Raw genomic sequence first — 25,952 nt, 5'->3', positions numbered from 1 at the left:
TTAGAACAATTTGCAGTGGTCTTTTAATTTTTTCCAGAGCTGTATATATCTGCCTTTACGCGAATAGTCTAAATGTTACAGAAGATGGAACAGTGCAGTACGCAGGAGGGAGGAAAGAGAACATAGCACAATACAGGTACCACATAAAGATTTTTTTTTTTTTCCTTCCTTTTCTAGATTAGAAAACTTAAAACTCAACCAACACATTTTGGAAAAAACAAAATTATAAAAAAAAAAACAACAAAATAAAACAATAAATCCCCAGTTTCTAGCATTGTATGACAGCTAACCAATTACATTAGAAAATGTTGACACTAACATGAAACTCCTAGCCAGCTCTAGTTACTGTTATGTAAAGTTACCTATGATTTCCCAAATCAGGACTGCTAAAACCTGAAATAAGCCTTTTTGTCCATATTAGAAATATCGAAAGGGCTCCAGATTTTACTCACCAGATTTATCCAGATGACTATGTGACACAGGCCTCAAGGCCAACGAGAGTAGATAGACTGACTATAAGCAATGATGGCTTAGTAATGAAAGAGCTGAGACTCACTCAAGACTTAACATTCACAGCTCTCAGGGATACAATACGTCCATGATCAGTCCCTTTTATGAACGAAATGGGGCAGTTTCAGCCATTTTGCCGTAAGAGTTGAAAAACTGTGGTGAGCAGTGTCACTTGAAAGTCCAGCCTCTGCAGTGTGTATATACCCACCTTGGGGACGAGGTACTGCTGGTCAGTGCTGACTAACGTGTAGGCCTCCGCTCTGCCCAGCTCACTCTGAGGGAAGTGAGCATTCATCTCGTCTCCATCAAAGTCAGCATTGTACGCCTTGCAGTTGGCATAGTGGAGCCTTAATACCTGTAACATCAAGTTGAGATAAAGTAACATTTGTTAGATCTCATATGTCTAAGAAAAACAGCTGTTAAAGTCCAGTAAACACTTATTTCCAAACACAACGGCGTGATTCCACCCTGGTTCTATAATAAATCACAATAAAACAAATTTCCCTGAACTGATTAGATCTTACCTTCTCTCCTGGTAGGATGCGGGCAGAGTGGGCTTGTATGGAGGGTCTGTGCAGAGTTGGTTGTCTGTTTAGTAACAAAACGTCTCCGTTCTTTATATGACGATTCACCTAGAGACACAAAAAAAAAAAAGAGGGTGAGAAGAGTGGAGAGTTATGACGTTGCCAGTACAAAGTTAACTTACACTACAAGGTAAACAAGGGTTTATGTCTGTAAGTGTACAACCAGAGTATTTAACTCACTATCTTCATTGGCATCTTATGTGGACCAGGACAGGGCGTCAGCAGTTGTTTGGCAACCGCTTCTCTCTGAACAAGGCTGGTAGCTGATAAGATGGTTCTCCTGCCATCCTCGTTTATCACCATGGAAGCGCCGGGGTGGACGTTAGGCCCGTTAAGGACGGCCTGACGAAGCTCCTTCACATTCCATGGAGTGACGGGCTGAGGGTAGGTCAGCTTGGTGGCAAACACCTGCACAAAACATACAAAAGAGACTGAGAGTTTGTTTATTTTTCTGGATCAAACTTTGAGCTCTGGTGATCAATCCTGATAATATTTATGTTCCCCCTCACGCAAGAAAGTTAGCTACTCTTTCTTTCAGGGAAAAATGAATCAGAGTCAGACGTACCGTAGGTATTCCTATCTCGTTGGTCCCTATGTACATGTCTGGACAGATGACAGATCGTGCAGCGTAGTCCACTCGTTTGCCCATCATATGTTTCCGGAACAATCCCTCCTTCTTCTCCAAGATCTGGCAGGGGAGAGGAGACAATCAGGCGCCTGGAATTTCTTCATCAGTCACCAAAAAACGGAAAGCTTATTACATTGTTAAATGCTGATCAGCTACACTGTACCATTTAACAGATTGTTATACCATGTCTTAGACTTATCATATTAGAGTTTTAATGATCACTGTGGTGATTTGTTGAAGCAACAGGTAAAAGGCTGCTGGAGCAACATAGTCATCTGTAATCTGACATTAACCTGGACAAAACATGTTACGTTACACCGTGCTATTGTGTGTTACCCGCAATATCTGTGTATGATGTGATACCTGTCTGATTCCAGGGTATTTCTCTGTCATCATTTTGTCCATGTCACTGTCAAAGACGATGTTGACGTGGGTCTGTAGTCGGATCCAGATATTGTAGAGTTTGTCTGTTAATGTCTGTCCAGGGATCCCGGCCAGAAACGACTGGTCTGTCTGTTCAGGAGCCTGGAAGAGACGAGAGGACAGGTTGACATGCTCTGTTCACAAACACAGTTTGGATGACGGTACCACACAAATAAAATGCTTTAACAGGATCTGTGCAGCTTAGCCTTTTTATACGCTAACATGAATTACAGCTCATCACACGCACACACTATCTTACCTCTTCTTCCTGAGTATTTTTTTCCCCGCCTATGAGAGCCAGAAGTTTCCTTATGATTCCACAGTCCTTCATGACAGCCTGCATGTTGACTGTCTGGCCGTTGGTGAACATCTGGTCACCCAGTCGATTGATTGGACGATACCTGACAGGTAGAGGATGAGGTGTGAGGATAAGATAAGGAAACATAATCATGGTCATTAGCTCCATTATCACACAAAATAAATACTATTTACATAATATTATAAACCATGGCAAATTATGTTGTACGTGTTATTTTTTTTAAAGTCCTAGTGTTTTTTCCTACTTTGCATTCCTTACTAGCATTCACACACGTTTTATTGCTGATTCCAAACTAAGTTCTAGTTGAAGCCGTGAGTGTCGTATGGACTGTTGCTGTGAAATTTTAAATTTTACATTAAGTACTGTACCTGCAAGGTGGGACCACCAGCAGCTCCAGGAAGAAGAGGTCAGGATGGAAGGCTTTCTCTCCCTCCTTTGATCCCGTGCCCTCCTCCAGCCCAGAGAACAGACACTTCAGGAAGAAACCTGGAAACAAAAGAGGGGAGAAGGTTTAGATTTTGGAAACTATTCTTTCTCAGGTTTTAGCTTTTTTATTGCAACTCTGCTATTATGAATCCATAAATATGACAGGGAAACGAAAAGGTGATTATTAAGTGGTTCAGTGATATTTATGTATACAGCACTTTTATTTATGGTTTAGAGCACTTCAACTGAAAGTAAATCAGTAAAAACAATGCAAGACACAAAAATAAGCAAAAGTAGAAGGAAGTATAGAAAGTACAGTATATCATCCATTACAAATGATTCCATACAAAATCTTTATTATTCCATCTTTAGACATTTAAAACCTACGATTCAGTTTTTATAGATTTTTAAAATGTTACCGTTTCATCATATGCTGCTTTTCAGATGAGATTCTAGTCAAGTCATGTGGACCCTCTAATGAGACCACACTTTACTAAGATGTTCAGCTTGAAGTTCTTAAATATGATATAATCTGGCACTCACAAAGAAACCCTCAAATACTAGTTTTAAACACAGTGTAGCGGGCCCTAAAGGGGGACAGATGCTCTGTTAACCTACCTTCTTTCTCCCACAGTTTGTTGGTGTGTTCTCTGGCAGTACTAGCGGTCAGGTAGACTCTCTTTCCAGCCATCAGATCTTGTGCAAGGAGACATAAACCAGAACTAAGTAAGATCCATTTCCTGTATGTACACGTATAACAAGTGTATTGGCAGGTGTTGCCCAGGATGTAAAATGGGCACCATGTTGGTGTAGAGTTACAGGTAACAGATCACCTCCACAAAAGCAAAGACAGAAAAAGGCTCTTTCCCACAAATTACTCCATCACTCAGCAATTAACCATATGTGATACAACGAACAACAGCATATGTACAAAATATACTCACTTTTTTTTTTTTTTCAAATATTACTCACCATCAGTATTGTCACTGGTCTGTGCTCCTGACGGCATCGTGACAATCAGCTTGCTGTTGTGCTCACGACGCACTGTGAACCTGCCACTCCTACACACACACACACACACACACACACACACACACACACACACACACACACACACACACACACACACACACACACACACACACAGAAAACATGGCATTGTCAGAATAGTTCACCTTGGTCATAGACACCAACCACCTATGTGGGACATTAGTCTCTTTTTTTTGTTTTCCATATTTAAACCAAGATCACCACATTTGATATACAGTTGTGTATATACATCTGTAAGTACTGTATGACTGGCTCCACAGGCGCAATAATAAGGTGTTGGATTAAGGTTTGATAAAGAAAGTTTTTCAGACCAAAATTAAATGAGAATTAAGTTCATTGTTTTGTCATTTCTATTAAGTTACCTGCACAATGGACATTTCCTAGTTTTCATGTGGATCTTCCAGAAGTCATTTATCAGACTGCTCTTCTTTTCAATGAGGTGTTTAATCTGAAAAACACACGCAAACGCAAAATTAAGCAAAGTCTGGCTGAAATCAGTGTATATTACAATCTGGTTTACATATTTTAAATCATATTAAACAGTCCTCAATTGATTTTAGTTGTGTGTATCTGTTTTTACGAGTTGAGTGTCAATGTATCTACATGTCTTTGTACTTGTGTGTAAGTTTGTACTCACTGGTTTGGTGTCCTCTGAACCTTCGGCGTTCACTCCAAGTACTGTGTCAGTAAACTCCTTAAGCACCTGCTCAATCTCATCTCCCGCTGCTTTGGGATTCTCCTCCAGGTGCTAACACACACAGTTCATATAAATTCATTGACAAAGTATAAAGAAAGAACTGATTTACATAATTACACAACACCACTGAGCTACATTAGGCACCAGAGCAACCTTCCTCTAAACTATCAGGTGAAATACAATTACTTTAACATTCACTATACATAAATGCCTAATCCTATTTAACAAATCCACACAACACCCAAAATAAGAACATCACAATTCTCTCATCCTGCAGATCAATTGGTCAATATTGTAATGATAAATATTAGTTGCTTTAGTTTTGGATAAAGAGTGTTTTACTCTGTAAGATCCGGCCAAAATGAGTTTCTACAGCAAGCATAAACGCACCTGGCTGAGAACCTGCTCTATTTGGTAGACCCCCTGCATGGCTCCATGGTCCACTAACTTCAGCTGGTTCAGCAGCAGGTGGATGGCAGCTCGGGGACACGTTAACATGTGGCACGCCATGCAGGAACCACGAATCAACAGGTAGAGTTTCTGATGAAGGAGAGAGGGTAGAAAAAGGGGGGGGGGGTACTGATAAAAAAATTGCTAGAAAGCAGGTACGTTGGAGCAAGTTTTAGAAAGCGATTTAAATATCAATACTAATTTATCAGACCTTAACACTTCAGGTTGGTCCGTGAATATCAGTATTACACCCGGTAATAGTCAGTTGTAAAATGTGTAATGTTTGTATAGTATGGGTATGTACGTGTATAGTGTATTTGTGGACATGCTTACATCAAAGAACAGTGGGTTGTACACAGGTAGAGGCAGCTCCACGTGTCCCAGGTGCCCCGGACACTTGTTGAAGTCCTGACAGCAGGTTGAACACACCTGGAAAAAAAACAATAACAGACAGTACCATGAAAAAAAAAAAAAAATAGTTAGGTAATTTCTATTACTTGCTGAAACTTAATGCTTAACCTCCACACAAAGGGAATGGCAAACCACTGAGGTACAAGCACAAGCCAGGAACAGACTGAGCTATGGCAATGTTACAGATTTGTCACTACTGTATTTTACAAGACGCAGAATGTATGTACTATGATTTCCGTAGGGATGTACCTCTTTGTTGTCTGCTGGTCCCAGGGCCAGATCGTACAGACTGTTTGGGGCCACATTCCCAACTCCATCGAGGAACCTGAAGTTAGTGATCGCCTTCACGCTCAATTTCCTGAACAGGAGATAAGAGGAAAGCACTATTTTATCAACTGCTTTACATTATACTGGATCCTTAGCAGCTCTTTGATCAATTTACCACTCCACAGAATAACTGGTATCTTTTTCTTAACCGTGTATTCAGGATTTAGTCTGTTTAGTATCATGTTGATGGGTCACTGGAGGGTCAATCCAGGGTCTTCTGACAAGTGAACTACAGTTCTTACGGGCTCTCAGGAAGAATAAATATGACACAGAGAGATTAGTATGATTTCTACCCCTATCTAAAGGACATTCCCTATATTCTAACACCCTGGTGTGGCTGGATTTGGTGCCAGATAAGTAAATATGACAGTTATCATGAACATTTACACAGCAAATCCTAGCTAAAATACGCGTGTAGTCTAAGAGAAGACCAACGGAATTTAACGTTATAGCATGCTATCATGAGCAGGCATGTTGTTTTGAGCTCATGTTGAGCGCATTAATCCAAAGGCTAACAAGCTATCTCTCACCTTATCTCTTCAGCGGAGTACATGCCGAACGACATGCCCTCCAAACGCCGCCATGGCACTTCTTTTCCAAACAACATGTTGGAGAAATTACCCTGACTTTTGGAATTTAGTGATATAAATTCATGGCGTACAGTACGCGACGCAGAGTTGCTCCTGTCTCACACGTGGGACCGTCGGAGGTCACACCAAACTTAAGTTCAGAGGGGAGACACAAATACAGATGACTAGGCTTTTCTCTGAACTCAATGAACATTTACCTTTTAAAATATCATACTTAATGAAAATCAATGGAAGTTCATCAAGGCGTATTGTGTGAAAATCGTAGTGTTTATTCAAAGGACAAATTGTTATTATTTTCTTCCCCCCTTTCTTTTGGCCCGCATGGTTTCTCTCTCCCAGAAGCCTTCATTTTGTAACAACATGGCGGCGTCCGGGAGGCAAGTAGGGCATTACATCCAGAGAAACGGACGATTTGTGATAAATAACTTCGAGCAGTTGTGGGGTCACAGGTAAGAAAATATATACAGCTGTGTTTTGAACCGGACAGTTATTCAGTTGGCTTTCATATGATTTTATTTGTTTGCTATACGAGTCTGACAGCTGCAGCTAGCATCATTTGACAGGAGGTCATGTCTTCATGAAGCTAACTCACATCACTACAGCAAATGTTGCCAAACTGTTTGTTATGTAGGCATGTAGGCATGTAGGCATGTATACTTGTATACTGTACTTTACCTCAAATGTCCATACCGTTTGTCTTTATCAGTGGGTTGAACACTTTTTTTTTTTTAGCAAAGGACAAATGCTGTCTGTCATCGTTCTGCTTTTCGACTGCATTGACCTCATACATTGAATATTCGTCTGACTTTTTGTCTTTGTCTTCTCTTTGTTTTCCCAGGAGTTTTGGTTGGACTCCAGCTCTGCGACAACAAGCTGCCGAGGCTAATAAAGGTGAAATGGACAGAGGGTTGTGTCATTATTAAACCATTTGGCAGTACAGACAATGCCAATGTGAGAAAAGTGTAACTGCTTTAAGATATACGCATAGGCTAGTCATCCTCCTTTCAAGGGCTCATTTAAGAAATGTATTCAGGATATAACAGGACGTTAAGCCTGGCAATATTCTGTATTTTCTTACTGTGAAATAATCCCACAAAAAGACCAAAACCTAGAATGAACATGTCCTACTAACGACAATGTCTGCGTAGCCAAAGACTGATTATAGCTATAGTGCTTCATTGTTGTCCAGAAAAACATCAGTGAGCCGCACCCTTGCACTGGGTGACATGTTCCTTCATTACCATGAATATGATCACTGTAGTTCATCATGAGTTAATCCCACTTACACTGTTCTGCTGTCTCTAGGCCATCAAATGTATATTTCTCACAGCTGACAATAGTCTCCAACAAATGCACCCTTAATTCCTGTTGAGTAATGTATAATTTGAAATTATTTCAACTTAAAAAAAATAAAATAAAACTGTGTATTTGTCCCTTATTTTTTATTTATTTTAATTTTTTTAAAAAAGATTTTTCCTCAGGGACAAATGGGCTTGGGACTGAGAGCCAGTGAGACAGGCTGAAAGCCCAAGAAAGGGTGGGGAAGTCAGAACGTATTAAGAGACGAGTGTCATTGGTTTTGGTCTGTTATGGTATTTGTTGACAATAAGAAAAATACAGGATAAAACCAGCCTTACTGTTTAACTGAGTTTATCGGAGCAGGAGAGAATACTGCCCATTTCCTTAGTCTTGACCAAATCACCTTCTAGCAACAAAGGATATCCATTTAATTAGAGGCAGGGTGTTATTTATAATGATTATAATGTCATTTACATTAAAGTCATACCTCTTCCTCCAAGGTGTTGCAGAATCTACAGAGACTATTATCATCCCCAGGAAGAAAACATGGTACGTGCCATATCACTATTACATGAAGTTTTAGGTGTCATACACTGCAGGCAGCCAGGTGGCAGTCAAACTCCCGTTCAAATCAAGTTAGTGAGTATTTATCTCTGCGTAATGTGTCCTTAAAACAAGACAATGAATTAATGTCTCTTATTAAACAGGAGCAAAGAGGCGGTGCTGGAGGCTCTAGCTTCGACTGTCAGCAGGGTGAGAGCGCTCCCACTTCTTTCAGATGTCTTTTTTTCTCTGTGGATATAAACTAGTGTATTAGTTTATCTGTTTGCTTACTGTCTCTTCTTTTCATCATTAGGATCCTACAGCATATCACTACCAGTTCCAGGATGACCCTTACCTCTCTCCCAGGACCTCTGCTGAGTTTGTACGTCAAAACACACTACCCTTTACTTCGACATTACTCTGCTGCCTTTTTTTTTTGTTGTTGTTGTTGTTTTTTATTTTCATTCTTAAATCCGTCATTTGTCATTTATATTGACTTATTTAGGGACCACTGGGTTGTTACAGCTTAAACCACCAGTTTGAAAGGTTTTATTTGATTTTTATTTTGATTTAGTCATATTGAAATAGCTGTTTTATTTGGGTGGTACTATATAAAGACGGAGTCTCAGATCTGGTGTTCTGTATGATAGATATTATGTGATGCATAAAACAAAATTTTTCCTACATTTTTCAGTATTTTCTTAATTAACGGGATGTTTTAACTGCTTCAAAATCCTTTACATCTGAATGTAATGCTCATTTTTACCCTGTATGCACAGTAAACAAAAAGATGAGAGGTAAATAGGCCCTTTTCATTGTAGACACAGCAAGAAAAACACAGGTGTAATTAATAACATTTCGTTAAACTGTTGTGATATTAGTTCCCCCTGTGGCTTCAGACACGTCACTATGTCTGCTGTGAGAAATATATTTCTAGTTTAGTTATGTTTACAAGTAGCTAAAATGGTTTTGGTTTTTAAAAAAATGAAGTTTATAACATTATTTTAACACCCACTATTTATTAATGATAATAGCCCTGTTGAGAACATATAATGATGTAGTCAAACACAATATTAACAACTTTGATGACATAAAGCAGTACAGACAACAATGAATCAGATCACTGATGTATTTATAATTAAAGTAAAGACTGCCCTCTGTGGTATAGTCGCTGTAATAAAGAAGAGATGCAGTCTGTCATTTTGTAACTGATGTATCGTTCTCTCTCTTCTCCCTGCAGAAGTTATATTTTCTCTCCCAGGAGTCCGGCAGGTCTGCGGCCAAATACTTTGTCAACAGCAATCCCAAGTTCTTCACGAAAGACTTTGCTGAACCACATGTACCAGTAAGAAACCCCCTATACCTGCTAGGGAATGCACAGGTGTCTGGATTGAGGGGACTAAAGATCAGAGCTCAAATGTAGTGACACAGCAGGCTTGAACAGCTTAATTCAGCACAGTCTGAGCAGCATAAATTGTAGCTATAGTCTGATAGAAAAAATGTCTTGTTTGGCTTCACTTTGATGCTTTAGCAAAATGCTGATGTAAGGAGACTGGACAGAGTTAATGTATCCATGTAAATCCAATCCATCTAAGCAGCCTAAAGTGAGACCTTCAGTCAGAACTGTAGTGACGGTTTGGGTCTCTATTTGAGGTTGGCACTCATTGCATATTTTATGAACATTATTTTACAACACTCATCGCTTATGTGATTAAATGGTTGTTTTACAACAATATTATTAATTTTTTCTCTGTGTATTTTTCTTGTGTGTGTGCGTGTGTGTGTGTGTGCGCGCGTGTGTGTATGTGTAGTGTCTGATGCCGGAGACAGTGTCACTGCGTCTTGAGGAGGTGAGCGAAGAGGCACTGAAGGAACGAATCAGCTTGAGGAAAGTTACAGCTGCTGTTGACATGTATGACCAGCTACTACAAGCTGGTGAGATCACACACACACACACACACACACACACACAAGTGCAGTATGTAGTCTGTTATGGTCTGTATGTTACTATAATGCTACTACATGAACTGTGTCATCAATTTATTTATTTTTCCAGGCACAGCAGTCTCCATGGAAACGACCCATGATCTGTTAAACCTGATCTGTCTCTACTGTGACAGAGACCCTGTCCAGGAGGAGGGACCAAAGACAGAGGACGCAGTGAGTCATTCATGATCCAAACCTCAGAGGGATGTTCAGTGTAAAGAAAAGAGTGGAATAATAAACTTCAAGTTGGGTTTCTGCTGCAGCGTAAAATGATACGTTGGCCCCGTTCAGCTGGAGACTTCAGATATCATATTTATACTACAGTATACAATATATGTCTGTTTACTTTTGTATATCCCTGTGTGTTGAGCAGGAATCAGGACAGGAGGTGAGAAGGAGGAAAATCAGGTTCCGTCAGGCTTTAGACTTCCTGAAGTCCACTTGGAAAGAGAACAACAACGCCGAAAGAATCTTTAACCTGCTGCCAGAGAGAGACACACAGTGTTACTCTGCTCTGATCAGAGGCATGGTGAAGGTATGGGCAGATCCATTACTGCTGTTCGTAGTGGTGGTATGGCCTGTTCATTCTGGTGTGTGAGAGAGGCTCACATCAACTACAATTCAGCTGCAGGTAGTAGGTGAGAACAGTTTGGGTGCATCCCAGATTAATTGCTTATCTGCGTCTCTCTGTTCCCAGCATGGAGCCTATGCAAAGGCCTTCAGCATGTACACCGACATGCTTAACAACAGACTGACAGGTGAGTGGTAAAAGAAAATAGGAGAAGAAATGAGCACATTAGTTGCAGTATACAAACACCATTTTAAAGGCAATATTTCAAGTAGGAATTGTAGCTTTAAATGATAACTTTGACATGTCCCATTTTAATAATTAATTTTGAAATGTTTTTTCTACATTGCTTTAAAGCTCTGGTTAGGATAAACTCATTCCATTTGAGTCTAAAAATCGAAAATGATCAAAATTTGATTTAAATTTTAATGACAAAAGAATAGTGATTGATCTGTGTTTTAATCAAGTGTCATTTTAATTTAATTGTAAAGGTAGATATTGGGTTTGACATTTTATTTCATCAGGCGTTATTATGTTGTACTAACGTCTCATATAGTGTAGCTTCACCACAAGATGAAGTGCTGAAGTGTCACAGTTAAACATCATGTGTGCGCACTCTTGTCTTTGTCATCATAGTCTTAGAAACTTGATTTAATTTGAAAAAAAATCGTACTGCCGTGTGCCCAGGTGTCCTTCTTAATACTACCGTGATTGAATCTAACCAAAAAAAAAAAACATGATTTAACGTAATCTGACCTACAGTTGATTGTGAGCATTGTTGTCGATCCCTGTTGAATTTTGAAATACTGGAAGCAGATGACTAATAACCCAACCCTCTGTCTCCAGCTGACGTCCACACCTTCAACGCGCTGATCTCAGCAGCTCCAGATGTGAGAGAAAAATACAACGAGAGATGGGACCTGATCTCTGTAAGACCCTTTACACTGCTCTACTCAATGTTACAGAGCGTTTGTGCCGATCTTAAGAACATATCACCAGGATTCCTTGTTAAAAGACCTTTTCATGTCATTAAAAAATGTCATTGCATATGATTTACACTGTTTATGTAAAGTGCCATATTTTTGTATCAGTTAGTTACGTTTATTCAGATGAATAATATATGCTTATGGATCCACAAAGTGTTCAATATTACATAAATGGAAAAAGACATTATGAAATAAATAATTTTAAGAATAAATTGTGTAAAAATAAATCAATAAAGTAAGTGCATGATAATTTAAGAAGTTATTAAAATTTATATTCTCATTCTCACTGTTTTCTATGACAGAAATAGAGACTTGTTGAGATAAAAATATCTCTTAACTTTATTTAAAAAAAATTCTAAAACTCGGTTTCATATGTGATGAAATAACTTTTCCCAGTAATTGTTGAGTGATAACAATTTCAAAAATAATTTCACAAATTGTTTCATTCATCTATTTTATACATTTTTCGTTTAAATAATAATTTCACAGTTAGTAATGTATTTAATCTTGATCACTTTGGGGCTCCATATACTGTTTATTGACAAATACAATCTAAAGTTTGAAGTATGAAGGCTTAAGATGAGATGTTATGTCATTATTTAGACATCATTTGATGCAATGTGCATTTTTAATAAACTGTAGGGTGAAATGTTCAACCATCTGAAAATCTTTTTTTTTTGCCATGTATGGCAGTAAAAGTCACTAATGTGGCACGACAGCATTTTGCTTGACTGAATTCAGAAGTGATAACTCAGACCAGAACTTGATAGCAATCCCAGCTGTATGTGCATCAAGTGAAATTCTTTTACACACCGTCACCCTGTTAAGACCCTTAGTTGTATGTCTCTCTTTGTCTGCAGGAGCTGTTGACCCAGATGAGTGGACAGAAGGTTCAGCCCAACCTGCTGACCTTCAACAGCGTTCTTAAAGCTCTGAGACGCTGCGGCTCTTTGGCCCGAACGAAAGCTCTACAAACTCTGAATGAGATGAAGGCTGTGGGAATAGGTAACTATTAGCGCACACACACGCACTCTGTTACAGTAGGAGGCTGTTAACCCAAACGGATGCTAGTTTGACTAGTATTGAAATCCTTCATTATAAGTTTACGTTTCATTCATGAGTTTTATGGGTAGCTTTTTCCTGTTTATCTCTACGCTAACAGCTTTGTTTGTGTCTGTGTGTGTTTTGTCAGATCCCAGCTTGGCCTCCTTCGACCACATCCTGGCAGTTTTTTATAAAGCAGGTAAACACAGCAGTGGTGTTTGATATTAGATTACACGTGAACATTACGGTACAATCTTTGGTGCTGTTGTCTGTACGATGAGTTGCACTTAGTGGTTTTGTTTCTTTCCAGCCTCCTCTGGCCAGAACAGTACTGACATTTTACATGAAGTAGTGTCCGAGCTGACTGGAAGAAGCTTCACCTGCCAGGACCCTGATGATGGTATGTTGAAGTGTATGTGTATGAGCTGTGTGTGTTTGATACAAATTTAGGATATACGTTACCGGTCAAAGTTTTAGAACACACTTTAATGTGTGAATGTACTCTGAAATTAAAGCATAGAAGAAATCGACAATTTTTTAAAAAGGGAATCATGGAATCTTTTTTTTTTTTGCCATGTATGGCAGTAAAAGTCACCAATGTGGCACGACAGCATTTTGCTTGACTGAATTCAGAAGTGATAACTCAGACCAGCACTTGATAGCAATCCCAGCTGTATGTGCATCAAGTGAAATTCTTTTACACACCGTCACCCTGTTAAGACCCTTAGTTGTATGTCTCTCTTTGTCTGCAGGAGCTGTTGACCCAGATGAGTGGACAGAAGGTTCAGCCCAACCTGCTGACCTTCAACAGCGTTCTTAAAGCTCTGAGACGCTGCGGCTCTTTGGCCCGAACGAAAGCTCTACAAACTCTGAATGAGATGAAGGCTGTGGGAATAGGTAACTATTAGCGCACACACACGCACTCTGTTACAGTAGGAGGCTGTTAACCCAAACGGATGCTAGTTTGACATTTAAATGCAATTCCACACTAGTATTGAAATCCTTCATTATAAGTTTACGTTTCATTCATGAGTTTTATGGGTAGCTTTTTCCTGTTTATCTCTACGCTAACAGCTTTGTGTGTGTCTGTGTGTGTTTTGTCAGATCCCAGCTTGGCCTCCTTCGACCACATCCTGGCAGTTTTTTACAAAGCAGGTAAACACAGCAGTGGTGTTTGATATTAGATTACACGTGAACATTACGGTACAATCTTTGGTGCTGTTGTCTGTACGATGAGTTGCACTTAGTGGTTTTGTTTCTTTCCAGCCTCCTCTGGCCAGAACAGTACTGACATTTTACATGAAGTAGTGTCCGAGCTGACTGGAAGAAGCTTCACCTGCCAGGACCCTGATGATGGTATGTTGAAGTGTATGTGTATGAGCTGTGTGTGTTTTGATACAAATTTAGGATATACGTTACCGGTCAAAGTTTTAGAACACCTCGGTTTTTCCAGTTTTTACTGAAATTTACACACTTTAATGTGTGAGTGTACTCTGAAATTAAAGCATAGAAGAAATCGACAATTTTTTAAGAAGGGAATCATGGAATCTTTTTTTTTTTGGGGGGGGGGGTAAAATTTAGTCTAAATATTTGACTCATTCAGCAGCCGAACACGTTCCTGATGTTCTTTCTACAATAGAAATGAAACATGGTTTGGAAAAATTTGTCCCAACGCTACTGCAGCAACTCCCACAAATGTGTTGCACCTGTAGTTTGCTTTTCTTTAAACTTCTGTCCAGCTCATCCCGAACCAGCTCCCTGTGTTTTAAGTCTGGAGACTGTGCTGGTCTTCCATCCTGTGAAGCCACCGTCTAGTTCTTCTCTTCTAATGTTTTGGGTCATTATCTTGCTGTAGGATAAACCCCTGACTGACTAGTTTGTCTCCCTTTCTTACCCTTCTGATACCAATAGTACTGTTAAAACAATGCATCGGAGGGTGTAGGAACATAGTTTGTTCCAACGCTGCCTATGTTCAGACAGAGGGTTTGTAAGTCATCAATAAAAGTCGGGGCACCTGCAGGAATTGTTTGATTCAACTTTCAAGGCTTCATTTACTTCCATTGCTGCAGAAAAGCTGCTGTAAGTTCATCAGTTTCTTCATCCCTGAAAAAGGTGTGTTTTATAGATATTTTCATTATTTTCCAGTTTTTTGTTGTTTTTTTTTTAACCACTTACCCTTTGTACCATTTAAGGTTATTCTCTGGACTTGAACTGCTGAAATTTCAATATAAACTGGGGAAAATGAGGCTGTTCAAAAATGTTTGATTGATGGTGCTGTTTAGAGTGGATATAAAAACACATTAACAGTTATATTTGCCATAAATGTATCCATTAGCAATGTTTTTTTTTTTTTAATACTGACTTATTCTCTCTCTTCTCTTTCCAGTTCTATTCTTCACTAGTGCAATGAAAATAGTAAGTCTTTTTTATTACTTGTTTTATATGAATATTTATTTCCAATGTGTTTCTGCAGAATGCAAGTCTTTTTTTCAGTCTCAAATGAAGATCGTATTATCGTATTATTAACGCTCATGTGTCTTTGCCTATTTTTAGGTTTATAGAAGGGTTACTGTTAAAACGTTATATATTTTTTGACTATATTTAGCTATATTACATTAGATATAGGCTGGTTTTGATGGCTTTTGTTTATTTCACTTGTTACATGAACCTAAAATTTAATTTTCACCAGCATTTAAGTGCGGTTTTAAAAGTCTTAAATGTGTCTTAAAACATGCAGATACCCTCAACCTCTCCATCTATCCATTGTTAATGTGGAGCAGGTGAACATTTATTCATTTATCCGACCTGTTACTCTCTCTCTGCCCCTCTTTGTCCAAACAGTGTCTGGATAGTAAAGATCTGGAGCTGGGTTATAAAGTACAGAGTCTAGTAGAAGTTGGGGAGAACTGGAGGATGCTGGGGGATCCCTACCAACAGAGTATCTACTAGTGAGTAAAAATCTTCCACCAACCTAAAAGACATAACCCGTACCCTTATGTCGAGGCCTCGGGGTGGCAGGAAATAATAATAGAGGTTCTGGGAGTTTTTCGTCATTTAATGAACTACATGTAAGTCAGAGAGCATATATTTGTGAGCCTCAGCTTAAAATGAGGCCTGATATCTAGTGATTATGTACAGTAAATAAGGAATATTGCACATTACTAAGCCACATCATCATATCCCCAATATAACTGCGTCCTCCAGGTCAAAATGTCTGTTACAAATACATTATATGAATTTCCACACTTTTGTCCAATGTAACTGGACCTCTCCTCTCTCCTCTCCAGTGGTCGCTTCTTCAACCTGCTGTGTATGATGGAGCACATTGACATAGTACTAAAGTGGTACAAACAGCTCATTCCCTCGGTCAGTACAACACTGTCTCTCTTTCCCTGTTCAGTTTTACTACTCTACACCGTATCGTATATTAAATGATGAATCAGTAATACCCTTTTAAGAGTGACTAAACTTCCTATTATCACAACAGGGGGTTCATGTTTTATTTAGTGGGGTCACATCAAACTGATCTAGTTTCTGTCTACAATCTAAGGTCACCACTGCTGGCCTTAGGGGCTTGCCATTTGGGGCAGCGGAACAAGCCAAAAACACAATACTGGACATTGGAAAGTTGTTATGACAAGCATGTTAGCAAGCAGTTGCTCATATTTACACACCCAGCAGGCATGAAGCAACATCAGCATTCATTTGTATGCTTTTTTTTCTGACCATTGGACAAATTTAAGTCCAGGAATCATTCTCCTTTTAGCTCTGGTTTTGTCCTCGAGCAGCTCAGAAGAAAAATATCAGGCTCTTTAGCTGCTAAATGCTTCACTGTGTTCGCCAGCTAGAAATTAAAAGAACCTAAAAAGCTTGTCTGATGAATAATTAACATTGTTTTTTGGAAATGAATATTTCTTTCCAAAATTTTCTCTGTTTCTAGTTGTACTACCCGAACACTCAGGGACTAAAAGACCTAATGCAGGCTCTGGACACAGACAGTCGCCTTGATTTGCTGCCTCATATATGGAAAGGTGAGTTTAAAGATGATGTTTCAGTTACAGGAATCTAATATCACTCAGTACATGTCTTGAGATGTTAATCACTTGTGAATCTGAACTCCAGTTGATGACTCACACCATACTAACACTGATAGAAACCTGCCATCTCTGGCTCGACTCAGCTGGCATAAACTGGGTCAACCATGAGAAGTCACAAAGTCAGATCATCATTATGGGATTCCATCTCTCTTTTCTGCATCTGGTGTTCTCTACTTGTTCTGCAGATATCCGGTCTCTGGGTCATGATAATAAGTCAGATCTGGTGGAGGAGCTGCTCACCCTGATGGCCAGAGAGAAACACAGTCCCGAGGTCAGTGAGGGGAACAGGCAGCGTGGACGTGGTTGCCTAATTTATTGTTGTGCTCAAAGCAGACTATTATGACAGTTTTTAGCACAGCATGATCTTCCCTTTGGGGGACTCTGAAAATAAATCTGCGCGTGTCTGCAGGTTCAGGAGTCTTTTGCAGCGTGTGCTCTGGATATAAAGAGCGTGTTTGATGGTGACAGAGGGAGGCCCAGTCTTGAGTGGAGCACCCCCTCTCTCTCACACATCACCACCCTGCTGCTGCGAGCCAACATGACCCAACAGGCCTGGTGAGAGAGACAGCTGTCTGTCTGTGTGTCCATTTACAGGAGAGTTTTTACTTTAATCTGACTCTACTAATGCTCTCAGTCAAAATGTTGTTAAAGTGAAAAATATCCAACTTGTTCAGTCTGTCCTTCTCTCTGCAGGGAGATGCTGCAGCTCTTCAAATCTAAGAACAGGGTTCCTTCGTAAGTCTCCACCCAAATTACAACCATACAGAAATCCATTTTGACTGTGAAAAACTCTGTATTTAGACATGGAAAGTCTTCAAGTGACCACAGAGCTCTGATTTATGACATGTTTATTAAACAGAAAATACTGCTGGTATTTCACTTAAGAAAAAAGACCATCTTGAGAAGTTCTATAATGACACTCTCCACCTGGTAATTAGACATAGTAAAGCTGGAATCCTTTTCTTTTCTTGGCTCCAATATCTCCAACTTGTCATCACCGCATACTGGAGGTGTCAACACCAACAGTAAACATGTTACAAGTACAAGGTAATAAAGATGTAATTAGAAATGTTCGTACAAAGACTCAGGCCTTAGATTCATTAATGCAGGTGTTTCTGGATGTAACTGTTTCAACAAGTTAAACAAGTTGTGGGAATGAAACGTAATCCATTTTAGGACTTCTTCTGATGACAAAAATTCACCACAAATGTTCATTTTGGCTGAGCAGTTTGTGAGCTTGCATTTCCTGTTGTGCTGTTCTCCAGTGAGGGGCTGTTCAACGACTTCCTGTCCATGTGTCACAGCGATGGCTCCCCCCAGAGAGCAGTGGAACTCGTCCAACTGTCTGCAGCCTTCTGTCTGCCAGCAACACCAAAGCTGGCCAATCAAACGCTGGCTGAGTTTGATCTGACAGAGGAGCAAAGGTGAGGGTGAGAGAATTGTAGTATTACAGCAGGAAGAATGTCTGAGACGATCACAAACAAATATGTCATGTGTGACACAAAAAGGGGAAAAGGAAGTTTTCAGATCAATGTCCAAATTCGTCAATTGCACACAGCTGTCCACTTCTTCGCTATCGTAAGTGGGACTAAATTGCCATGAATTCTGGGTAAATCAAGACTAAAAAACATGACTGACGGAGCAACCACATCAGCTCCTTTCGCGACAGCAGAAAATTGGTCGCGATCTGGAAAGTGTTCGTCAATTGCAGGACATTTTACTGTGAAAATTCAGCGAATAGGGTAGCAATACAACAGACTTAAGTAGCATAAAATGTCAACACAGTGCAGGCTTGTAGAAGAGCTGAGATGCTTTGGTTTATGCAGGTTGCAGGGCTCAGTACCTCTGCTAAACAATCAGTCAGGCTCTGGGTAGATTCATGGGACAAAGGAAAACAGCTGATGTTGTCTCCTGTAGATTTCCAAAAGGTTACTGCGCTCTCTAAAAATACTCCCCTTTTTTTTGTAAGAAGGTGTCACTGATTATTACCACAGAAATATGAGTCTTAGTTCTGAGTTAGCCTGGGGGTGGCTAACTTAAAATGAGTGTATTTGACAGTTGTTCTTTTTGTGAAACTTGTCTGACTGGCAGGAATCTAATCCGAAAGCAAAATTAAGACTGGATCAACACTACAGACTAGTCTCAAATATCTCTGTGAAAGTGACCCCAGCTTTGGTGCAGTGTTTTCACCTCCACGCGATTCATCAAAGTCCCATCTGTGGTGACCTGAGATGAAAGATGTGATGGATGATCAAATTAAAAAGCGAAAAATGAACATGGACCAATTCACAGTTTTTGATTTGGCTCTTGGGAAAAAATGAGGGAGCAGTTCTTCTTTTAAGAAATTTCCAGAGCTTTGAATAGTATCTCGTCTGTTTAGACACAGAAGAGAAGCATCTTAGATACTGTAAGTGAATTAGTTGTTTAGTTTTTAGTTTAATTCCATTGCTGGGAAACACAAATTTAAAAAAATTCTTGTAGCCTTTGATCCTAATGTGATGTATTGTGTACATATTTTACTGAAACCTCTTTTTCACACAGTGTCTTGTTTCTCTACCCTACTTCCAGGGCCATTTTATCTGAACTGGAGTCTGCAGGAGAGTCCTCAGACTGAGGGATACAACACTAGGATGCCAATAACTCTCTTAACTCAATATAACATTCACTGATAAGAAAATCTGATAACTCCATAGACTGTACCTATTTCTGTATCTGTGTAATAAAATATATGTGAAATTAATACAAACTAAACCTCTCCTAATGTTTTCTTTTGTGTGTCAGCTAGAGGCCGCTATTCCTCTCCTTCGGGGCAGGATTATACCATAAGGTCTCATATTTTACAGTTTCTTTCCCACTTTTTATGCATTAGATGCCTTTTTCCAGCTCAGCTTCTGTGGAAACCAGACTGTTAATCACTATAATAAAAAGCACAATTTAAAAAAAAAGAGAGAAAAAAAAAAGCCAGGAGAGAAGAGAAAAACTCGATTCTGATTCTGAAAACATGAGTGGGAACTTTGCTATCTGAGCCACACACGGTGATTAGTATTTGCTGCTGACCATAAACTATTTGGCCTGGAGGAAAAATTCTAAATGAAAATTTCTCTCACTGATAACTGACCAACTTCCTGAAATTACTGATAAGCTACTTCCTCAAAATGCTGCATGTGTGTGACATTTAGGGGGTCTGGAATGCTGCCTCGGACTTTTCACTTTCTTACTTTGTCCTCATTGCAGGTTTTAGAGAAACATACAGATATCAAGGTAGCGGTGTGTCTGCAGATGCAAGTATGCGCGGTGTGTCTTTTTTGCAGAGTGACGATTTTATGGACTGCATGTCTAGACACGAGAGTGCCTGGTGTCTGAGTTTGTGTGTGTGTGTGTCCTTAACCAAATAAACCCTTTAGTATAGTATTGTGTCTATAGCCTGAGTTTAATGGCAATATTTTTAGCAGCAGTCACACTAAATACATTTAGAGGAAACATTGGTTTCATGTGTGAACAGTAAATGTTTGTGTGTGTGTGCACATGAGAGATATTGAGAACAAGTTTGGGTGGGTGTGTGTGCGCAAGCCTGCACAGGTGTGTGCCTACATTAAAATGTTTTTTTTTTCCTCAACCAATCACCAGCCGAGCTGGCAGTATGACCAAATAAGGACAAGTGTGCTAAAGTGAGTGGAGTTGGGGGGGGGGGACTTTAAGATGGGTGTGGTCTGGGGACGGAGTGTATTGTTCTCTAGAGGACCTACCTAAAACAACACACACTCACACACAACTATTCTCCCCGATACACACTGATACACACCAGTGTCGCCTTTCAAACCACACATAACTGCTTAATCTGCTACTGCTACTTTGACCTGCCCAAGACTGCATGGAAAAAAAACACACCCAGCCCTTCCCTCATATACATTTATAAAGTCTTACATGCTCTCACACACACCAATCTTATCCCATATCCTACATTTTTTGTACTATTGTTACTTAGTTTTTCGAAGACTTGCAAGTTACTCATATATTGTGTGATCACACGCAGTTTTACCTTTATGAGACGTACTGTAGGTTGGGTAGTTAAGGAGTAGAAGTGCCCTGAGTGGACAGCCCGAGAGACCCAGAATAATGGGAAAAGTGTGAAGTTACCAACAACAGCGGGGAGTTTTCTTTTGCCTGGGTGAAAGGCAAACACACAAAATCACAAAATAGTTTGTGTTCAGCAAGATTGCAACAAAAAAAAACACTGGATGTGGCCGGTCACAGGCATTCCTTTCTCCCACTCCTTTATGCAACGTGAGTCTACTCTACTGGAGTGCAGTTCAGAAGTCAAACCCCTTCACATTCACAGGATGTGATGGAACATCCTCTAATGTTTTCAATACCTCTCCCACAAGGTGCCTTTTAACTTTTCTTTCTTCATGTAAGGTTTAGATAAACTGCAGTTCGTTGGAGTTTTCGGCCAAATTAGTGATTTCCTCTTTAATGTCGCCTCGTGAAAGGAAAGGAAGAGAGGTAGGACGGGGGAAGAAGATAAACTTGTGGTAGTATTGGAAGGAAAGGGCAGAGGGAGATGGCAGTGAAAGAAGAGGAAGTGGGCATTAATGCAAGTCCCTGTTGAATTTAGTGCGCTGTGAAAACAAGAGGTTGACAAACTATATGCAGTAGCATTGCCCACAACCGACTGACAGCTTAATAACTGGCATCCAGCACTGCCAATCCCACACAGCTGGAAAGAGCAAAAGATGAAAATATCCAGACCACCAGTCATATTGGCTTGAGGTCTGGCCTCACAACATTATTTCATCCCTGACAGGAGCTTTCAGTCTAAATAACCACTTAAATGCCACTGTCATTAACCTTTAATACCCCAGTGCTTTTACACCTACCAACGTTATGTCACATCCAGTCCAGCAGACAGGTTACACTCAAGATTTCGGTCAGAAACACGTAAAACTTAGGTTTCCTGCTAAAGGATACCCTGGCAAATGCACGAGGGACTGAAGCCTAGTGCTCTGATTAGGGTAATGGGGATGACTTCACTAACCACCAGGCCATCTTGCCATCACTCTATGAGTTTGGTTAAATCGGCCAAGAAATAGTTCCAAATATAGGCTTGTTCAACAAGCATGGGGTGAGGTTTGACTGAAGGATTCCCCCGCGGTAGCTTCTTGGATCTCAGTTTGGGGCTGAAGCAGTGAGAGACGTATCATTTGAACATAACTGGGATGGATGAAGCTGGAGTCACCACCACTGCCTCAGCACAACAACCCAACCACATACCAACCACACTTTCAAGTGGTGTAAGATTTACTGTACGGTCTACGCTGAAAAAAAAGAGGACCACATGAGAACCAACACTGAATGACTAAACTGAAGCCGATATTAATTTTCTTCACACAACCCATAACATACACTTTATAAATATTTTCCATATGATACCCTTTTTTTTTTTTTTTTTTAAATAACTGTAACCAAGAACTGTACTGGGCAGGACATTTCACAGATGAAAAATAAACTTGGGACAAATTATCGAGCGGTTACACTTTCAGAACATCTTTGGGATTTCTGTACTTCGATGTCTTGTCACTTATTGGCTGGCGTATATACACCGATACCCATATACCTCCAATGAGCTAGCGTCCCCTGATATATCAGTCAGGCTCTAGTTGTGTTGATGTAAATGCTCCTGCCGACATTCTCACAGCGACACAAGCGTACTATTGCTGATATCTTTTTGATGTACTGCCCCATTCAAATTAAAATTACTTAAAATATATATATATACATATATATATATATATATATAAAGAACATTTATATTGATTTACAGTATCACATGTAAATAAGGCAAACTATATCATCTCAAGGAGAATCACACAGTGGATCAGTATAGTAATTAAAAAATGTGAGGAACTGTTATAATGTGTCAAAAAAATCAGCGTCCTCTGTTTTTTGATTTTCAAACAAGAGGGCATGTGCACGCAAAACAGTCAGTTAGTCAAACTGTGACATATCGCAGACTCAGAGAAAACTCATCTGTATAATTAGCAGACATTTTGACTTGTCAAACACAGGTGTAATTAATAAGGTCAGTGATGTCTGCATTCCACTCCGGTGTCTGAGTTTTAGGACCCTGGTATTGTGTGTACTGCTGTTTCCGCACAACTTACACGGACGCCTGACTGGAGCGGAGTCTTCGTTATTGTTATTAATTGATATGTGACAATCGAAAATGTCTGCTGTGCAGAATAACCCGAAACTGTTCATTAACGTCACCTCGATTTCTGGGTATTTGAAGTGCGAACGAATTGGACCAGTCCAACCACTCGCTAGGACTAAATTCCCATCATTCATGGAAGTCTAATGTAGCTTAATGGTTAACTAATGTTTACCTTGGTAAACACACACCACAAACAAACATGTAGTCATACACTAATCAGCCGCAACATTAAAACCAGTTATTGGCATTACTGTATATATAATGTAGTATACAGTTCTATAAAATATTCAAAGAGATGGGAGTCACACTTTGCAAACAGTATCAGCTCCCGTTCTGTGATTCTGTATGTGTGTTTGGTATATGAGTCAGAGAGGCATGTGTTTAAAGCATTCACCACATCCTGCCAGAACAGCACAATGGTCAGTCTTTCAGTCAGTCTGTCTAACTTTCCCTGCCGGCCCGTCTCTCTCCCTCATTAGTGCCTGTCCTGTCTGTCTCCATCTCTTCCTATCAATGTCTTCCTCACACACATCCCCAAGAGGCAGAGGAGCAGCCAACAATAGTGAATTGACCAACTTAATTTATTTGGCTTGCTTATCTACTATCAGTGTTATCACATGAGCCAGTTGTCAGCTTGCAGCCCCATTTCGGCGACAACAGACACAATCCAAGGTCCTGGTGTCACTGTATACACATGGGAACACAAATCTTCAACTGTGGTCTGAGTTTCAATTTAACACGTGCTCACATTCCATTAGTCATTTAATTATAGTGTATGTATGGCTTTTTTTTTTATTATTTTAATTGTAGCCTACTTGAAGCGATTTCATATAAATAAATAAATATTTTTCTATTCTGGTGGCCATATATGACAATGGACATATTTTTTATGCTGGTATTATTATATTTTAATTGTATTATTTGTATTTACTATTATTCATTCCTGTTGCAAACCCCTGGTGTCCAAGGATGATTGCCTCTTGACTTAACTTGTCTTGACTTAGGTAAGCAAAGACTCCCATGAGAACCTGTACACCAAGGGTCCACCCACATAGGTGTCCTAACTTGTTGCCTGGTTACACTTCTTCCAGAAAGTGACGCACTGGAATTTATTCCCTAGCAACCTGGCTAGCTAGTTTGCTTGCTAGCTAGCTAGTACAGTGTTGGTACAATACCCTGAAAAACTTTGTTAACTTTATTAGCAAGCTAGTTAGCTCATTTGACTCCTGTCTCACAGCTGACTGCAAACTAGGTTGTGTGTCTGTTGTGGAGCAGTTTACATTCTGAAATGGCAAGGTTACATAAAACTGGATGGTGTGACAAAGCTAATACATCTTCCTCTTGACCGTCCAGCTCTCTATATACGTATTGCCAAAGCACACATTTTGACTTGTCATAGCAGGAAAAGCACAGGTGTTAGTAGCTCTGCTCTATTCAAGTGCCCGTGCAAGTCATGGCAGCGCGACAGGGAGTCAGCATCCACAATACCAGGTCTTTGAGACTGAAGCAGCTAAATGGAATTCAGCCATACACCTGTGCTTCCTATACTGTAACATGTCACAATGGCTTCCATGAAAAAGACCTATGTCCGCAAAGGGAAGCACTGTATGGACAGTTTACTATTGGCTAATGTCTCAAATTCACACCAAAGTTGTGAAAGCTCTGATGGGATTTACTTTGCTTCCACAGGTAAATCCACTCATCATACAATTCCACTGAAATTAACTGAATTTGGTGTAAAAGGTTGCTAGTATTCTATAAATGCAGGTGTGACTGGGACTTTAGGTGACCCTTACATAGTTCCAGTCATAATGCCAAACTTAACTTCAGTGGGTATATAATGAACCAGAATAATTACCCAGCAAACATGTCCTTTTGGGGCTTGTGTGGTGCCACTGCAGGCAGAAAATTGGGCCCCATGAGGGCCCCAATACCAGCGTGAAATGTGGGGTACATGTAGGCCTCACACAGTGGGGCCAAATTAGGCCCCCATTGGGGCAGCACACACTTGGCGCAGTTTTTCCCCAGTGAGGCCATACCTATGGAGCCCGTAGCATGGCCCCTGGTGCCCACTGTGGGTCCACTGAATGCCCACTGGGGGCCAATGTGGGTTCCCCTGTGAGCCAACTGAGGGCATGGGTACACTGGGCACAGGCAATGTGGTTATACTGTTGGTACACAGTGCCTGTTTGGTTGTTTATTGCCAATTTTACTTATTTAAAGTAAAAAAAACAAATTATGCCAACATATGCAGAGCTGTAAAACTGATCAACAGAATAATTATACTCCTACACCTACTATTCTGCTACTAAATTAACAGAATGAATCCCAATTTTAATACTCAGTTAATGGTTGTTTAATCAAGGAAAATGCCAAATATTTGCTGGCTCCAGGTTCTTAAATATCAGGACTTTTTGCTTTGTTTTTTTAAATTTCGGAATTTTGGAATGTTGGTCAGACAAAACAAGACCAGATGTCACCATGGGATTTTTTTCCCCAACACTTAATAAAAAAAAAAAAGATGAATCCAAAAAATGATCAACAGATTAAAACATAATTTGATATAACATTTTGTTGCAACCCTAAATGAATTGCTGTTAGTTTATTATTGTGGCTTTTTTGGGGGATGTCAATGTGTTAATAAGAACTTCTGTTCTTTCATCTATTTCTGCTTTTTGACTAACAACAGATGTGGAAGACATTTCGCTTGTCTGTCAGCACGTAATCTCTGTGCCATTCGGTGACATCATTGTCTAGTCCTCTTTTTAACAGTCAAAGACAAATTCACATCTTGGCTGTAAAG

The 25,952-nt window shown here is 39.8% G+C and overlaps 2 protein-coding genes across 2 annotated transcripts in view; one reads left to right on the top strand and one right to left on the bottom strand.

Moving 5' to 3' along the window:
* The window catches only part of polr1a (RNA polymerase I subunit A), a 29,915-nt gene extending 23,173 nt beyond the window's left edge, over positions 1 to 6,742 (bottom strand). The window contains exons 1-15 of the mRNA XM_040119961.1: positions 6,356 to 6,742; positions 5,748 to 5,856; positions 5,421 to 5,516; positions 5,028 to 5,177; positions 4,578 to 4,688; positions 4,303 to 4,388; positions 3,863 to 3,951; positions 3,509 to 3,586; positions 2,833 to 2,950; positions 2,405 to 2,546; positions 2,086 to 2,247; positions 1,660 to 1,782; positions 1,275 to 1,502; positions 1,035 to 1,142; positions 719 to 865 (exon numbers count right to left, since the gene is read on the bottom strand). Coding sequence (XP_039975895.1) covers positions 719 to 865; positions 1,035 to 1,142; positions 1,275 to 1,502; positions 1,660 to 1,782; positions 2,086 to 2,247; positions 2,405 to 2,546; positions 2,833 to 2,950; positions 3,509 to 3,586; positions 3,863 to 3,951; positions 4,303 to 4,388; positions 4,578 to 4,688; positions 5,028 to 5,177; positions 5,421 to 5,516; positions 5,748 to 5,856; positions 6,356 to 6,432 — 1,824 coding nt within the window. The 5' untranslated portion in view covers positions 6,433 to 6,742. The remainder of the gene's footprint in view (positions 1 to 718; positions 866 to 1,034; positions 1,143 to 1,274; positions 1,503 to 1,659; positions 1,783 to 2,085; positions 2,248 to 2,404; positions 2,547 to 2,832; positions 2,951 to 3,508; positions 3,587 to 3,862; positions 3,952 to 4,302; positions 4,389 to 4,577; positions 4,689 to 5,027; positions 5,178 to 5,420; positions 5,517 to 5,747; positions 5,857 to 6,355) is intronic.
* Positions 6,500 to 19,677, top strand: ptcd3 (pentatricopeptide repeat domain 3). Its single transcript, XM_040119963.1, has 23 exons — positions 6,500 to 6,864; positions 7,254 to 7,306; positions 8,215 to 8,263; positions 8,422 to 8,467; positions 8,571 to 8,639; positions 9,498 to 9,602; positions 10,069 to 10,192; positions 10,314 to 10,417; positions 10,617 to 10,778; positions 10,941 to 11,001; positions 11,658 to 11,740; positions 12,658 to 12,802; positions 12,990 to 13,057; positions 13,133 to 13,241; positions 15,228 to 15,256; positions 15,683 to 15,789; positions 16,129 to 16,207; positions 16,782 to 16,872; positions 17,124 to 17,209; positions 17,348 to 17,493; positions 17,632 to 17,673; positions 18,204 to 18,362; positions 19,507 to 19,677. Exons 1-23 carry the CDS (start codon positions 6,737 to 6,739, stop codon positions 19,550 to 19,552), a joined length of 2,091 nt encoding a protein of 696 aa, XP_039975897.1. The 5' UTR covers positions 6,500 to 6,736; the 3' UTR covers positions 19,553 to 19,677.
* Positions 19,678 to 25,952: the final 6,275 nt, after the last annotated feature.

Source organism: Xiphias gladius, chromosome 23 (assembly GCF_016859285.1).
Source record: "Xiphias gladius isolate SHS-SW01 ecotype Sanya breed wild chromosome 23, ASM1685928v1, whole genome shotgun sequence".
Taxonomy (NCBI): Eukaryota; Metazoa; Chordata; class Actinopteri; order Istiophoriformes; family Xiphiidae; genus Xiphias; species Xiphias gladius.
This window is presented reverse-complemented; position numbering and strand designations above follow the sequence as displayed.